Below are 3121 nucleotides of genomic sequence, written 5' to 3'. Positions count from 1 at the left end.
TTCAGGGAGGGTGTGGAACTAATTTGTGACATGTCTGCCAAAAAGGTTGGACCTCACTACTTTAAAGACTACTGTCCTTCTCCTTACTGCTTATCACACAAACCCTCACCAGCTAAATCTAGCAGCTTGCTAGCTTCATATAGCAGTTCAAAGGGGATGCCCAAATGTGCACAAGCTTCAGGAACAGAAACCCTATTTAGTTTTAACAGTAAAACCCCTTGCAAAGACTTTAAAAAAGCATGCTATGAGTTTCTCCAAAGTAGCATGAAAGTATGATTTGTCACCAGTACAAAGCAGGAACTCTAATATAATTTCTTGCATGGAGTAATTCATTTATATGCATATTGGATAAGCACATAATTTCCTTGACCACATAATACAATAACCCATCCCAATTTTGTCTTTTTTTTTTACCTCCTGCTTACAGAATTGTAAAAAATTCTGGTTACCTGCATTTGAGTCAAGTGCATGAAGTGCTAAAGCACATGAAAACTTGAACTGCACTCCTTGTAACTGGTGAAACTATGAATTTCTATGAGAGGCACAGATTTCTTAGGGCAATATCTTTTATTGGACCAAGTATGTAGCTGGGATAAAGTCAGACAAGCTTTTGAATGGAAGCTGCAACAGCGGCTGCTGTGACTGTGCTCCTGCAGGCCTCACCACATTTGAAAGCTTGTCTAACTTTACCCCAACTCCACAGTTGGTCCAATAAAAGATATTGCCCTAAGAAATCCGTGCCTTGCATAATTTCTGGACCACCTTGGCCACATCACCCTTACTACTCTACCATATCAATTTCAAGGTTGCAGAGGCATCCTAATACTAACTAGGCCCTGTCAATTCCAAGGCCCAGAAAGCATTTTGGGAAACCAGGGACAGGGCCTTTCACTAAGTGTCAAAAGGCTTGGTACAAACAGTTCCTGTAATGATTAAGCCTTGCTATTTTCGAGCATGGATTGAGGCATCAGCCCTGAGGCTATGCTTTTAAAAGGGTGAATGCCACACACCTCACTTGTAAAAAATAGGGGGAGGCAATCATTGAACAGGGAGGGATGCCTCCATGAGGTCTTTCAGACGCACAAATTATTTCTAAGCAGGCTCCTCCCTTAGGGCATTTGTACACATGCTTGCGTCACAGCACCGGATGCTTTTAAAAGTGCCCAGCACTGTGGCACATGCGTTTGTATAAACGGCAAAAATGTGTCTGCGCTAAGAAAGTGGCAGCAGCGCACTTTTGAACTAAAACACATGATTTGTATGAACAGCAAAATGCACAGCACTGAAAAAATGGTGACAGCGCACTTTTGAATTAAAACGCATCAAAGGTGTCTAAGTTCAAAAGTTCACTGCTGCCATTTTCTCAGCGCTAACACACATTTCGCCATTTATATAAATGAACGTGATGCAGCGCGGGGCGCACACACTGGATTTCCGGTGCATCAGAGCAGACAAACATATGTGTATAAACGCCCCCAGAGCCCAACCCAAACAAGGAAAGTTACAGAGAGACATAAGGAAAACCCCTGTCATGAGCAGGCCAGCAAAGCACTGGCACATGCTGCCCAGAGACGCTGCAGCATCTCCACCCATGGAGGTTTTTAAGCCCTGGCTAGACAAAGCCTTGGCAGGGATGATGCAGTTACAGCCGTTCCTGCTTGGAGCAGGGGGCGGGACTAGACCTGTGTTTCTCAACACGTGGGTCACAACCCAAAAGCAAGAATACGTAAGGTCGTGCACAAACTTTAAAAACGGATTCGCCTTTAACGAAGAAGAATGTGGAAATGATGGCTTTTCCCTTGCAGGATGGCAGAATTTCAGTCTGCAAGGGGCTGGTGCACACACACCCCATCCTGCCCCACACAATGGGGGGTGGGGGCAGTGAGTCAGGAGCGAGGAGCACTAGGTAGTGACTGGGCCATCAGTGTTTACGGGTCCTGATCCAAAAACACTCATGGCCTGGGACTATGCGGTCCTCCCCCACCACCACATTCGAAGAGGACCCATCCTCCAGACTAAGACACCCCCAACCACTGCCAGACAGCAGGCTTCATTACAGGCAGCCCCAACCCCCACCCCAGAAACCCAGTTTGCGGTGCCCGGCTCTTCGGGCAGATGCAATACCTTTCATGAGACCAACTAACCAGCTGAAAAAAATGGTTCTCTGCAAGCCTTCAACACAAGCACCCTGTACTTAGCAGAGAAACGTGCCAAGCAAAAAATAAGGGGGGGGGGTTTCAAGAGACAAACACAGCCCCCCCATTTTCCTGCCCCACCCCGCTCACCGGTGGGCGCGCTGTCGAGGACGCGCAGGTCGTAGGCCCCGGAGCAGCGGTAGTTGGCGGCCGTGCCGTTGTCCCACACCACCACCACCTCCTCGGGGCTCTCGAAGCTGCGCACGGTGCCCGCATGGCCCTCGCCGCCGTCCTGCTTCCCCCACTTCCAGTCGGGGCCGCGCACCACGCGCGCCCCCACCCCCTCCACCATCACGCGATTGTTGCGCGAGCTGCTCATGGCGGCGCGGAGCGGGGCAGCGGCGCCCCGGCCTGCGCAGATGCCCCCACCCACCCCCGGCGCGAGGCCCCGCGGCAGCTCCCCGGCCCCAGCCCCGCCGCTACATCCGGGACCCGCGCGGGCCGGATCCGGGAAGCCGGGGGAGGGGCAAGTGCCGCTTTCCTTAGTCCTAGCCAATGCGCATGCGCTGCCCCCAGTTGTGACCGGAGGGAACGGGAGAGCGGCGCCCCCTCCTGGGCCCGGCCTGTCTGGCGCAGGGCGGGAGGACAGATCGTGTCCACGGCGGCTTCTGACCCGCACAGCCCACGGCGGGGGGTGGAAACTAGCGTTTGTGTGACATTCAGTGGATGAACGCGTGCGTGTGTCCGTCAGTCCACAGGAACACACGCATACGCACACACACGTTAGTCCACAGAGTAACAGACACGCAGGCACGTGGTGTGTTGCACTAAATGACCTAACACACGCACGCATGCGTGATGCTCCGTGAACCAACGTCTGTGTATGACAGCGGACTAACGTGTCATTATGTGTATGACAGAGCACAAAGTAGCTCACAAACACACGTATGCACACTGTCCACTGAGTATCTCTCTCTCTCTCTCTC

At 51.9% G+C, this 3121-nt stretch overlaps 1 protein-coding gene across 4 annotated transcripts in view; it reads right to left on the bottom strand.

Moving 5' to 3' along the window:
• The window catches only part of MIB1 (mindbomb E3 ubiquitin protein ligase 1), a 115126-nt gene extending 112564 nt beyond the window's left edge, over window positions 1–2562 (bottom strand). For 3 of the 4 annotated variants that reach the window (XM_019546909.1, XM_019546918.1, XM_019546924.1), the window contains exon 1: window positions 2286–2562. In XM_019546909.1, the coding sequence (XP_019402454.1) occupies window positions 2286–2514 (229 nt within the window). In that variant the 5' untranslated portion in view covers window positions 2515–2562. The remainder of the gene's footprint in view (window positions 1–2285) is intronic. The other variant, XM_019546903.1, reaches the window with a different exon arrangement.
• Window positions 2563–3121: the final 559 nt, after the last annotated feature.

This window comes from Crocodylus porosus, unplaced genomic scaffold (genome assembly GCF_001723895.1).
Source record: "Crocodylus porosus isolate Cpor-Errol unplaced genomic scaffold, CroPor_comp1, whole genome shotgun sequence".
Classification (NCBI taxonomy): domain Eukaryota; kingdom Metazoa; phylum Chordata; order Crocodylia; family Crocodylidae; genus Crocodylus; species Crocodylus porosus.
The sequence above is the reverse complement of the archived record's forward strand: the minus strand, read 5'-3'. Positions and strand labels throughout refer to the sequence as shown.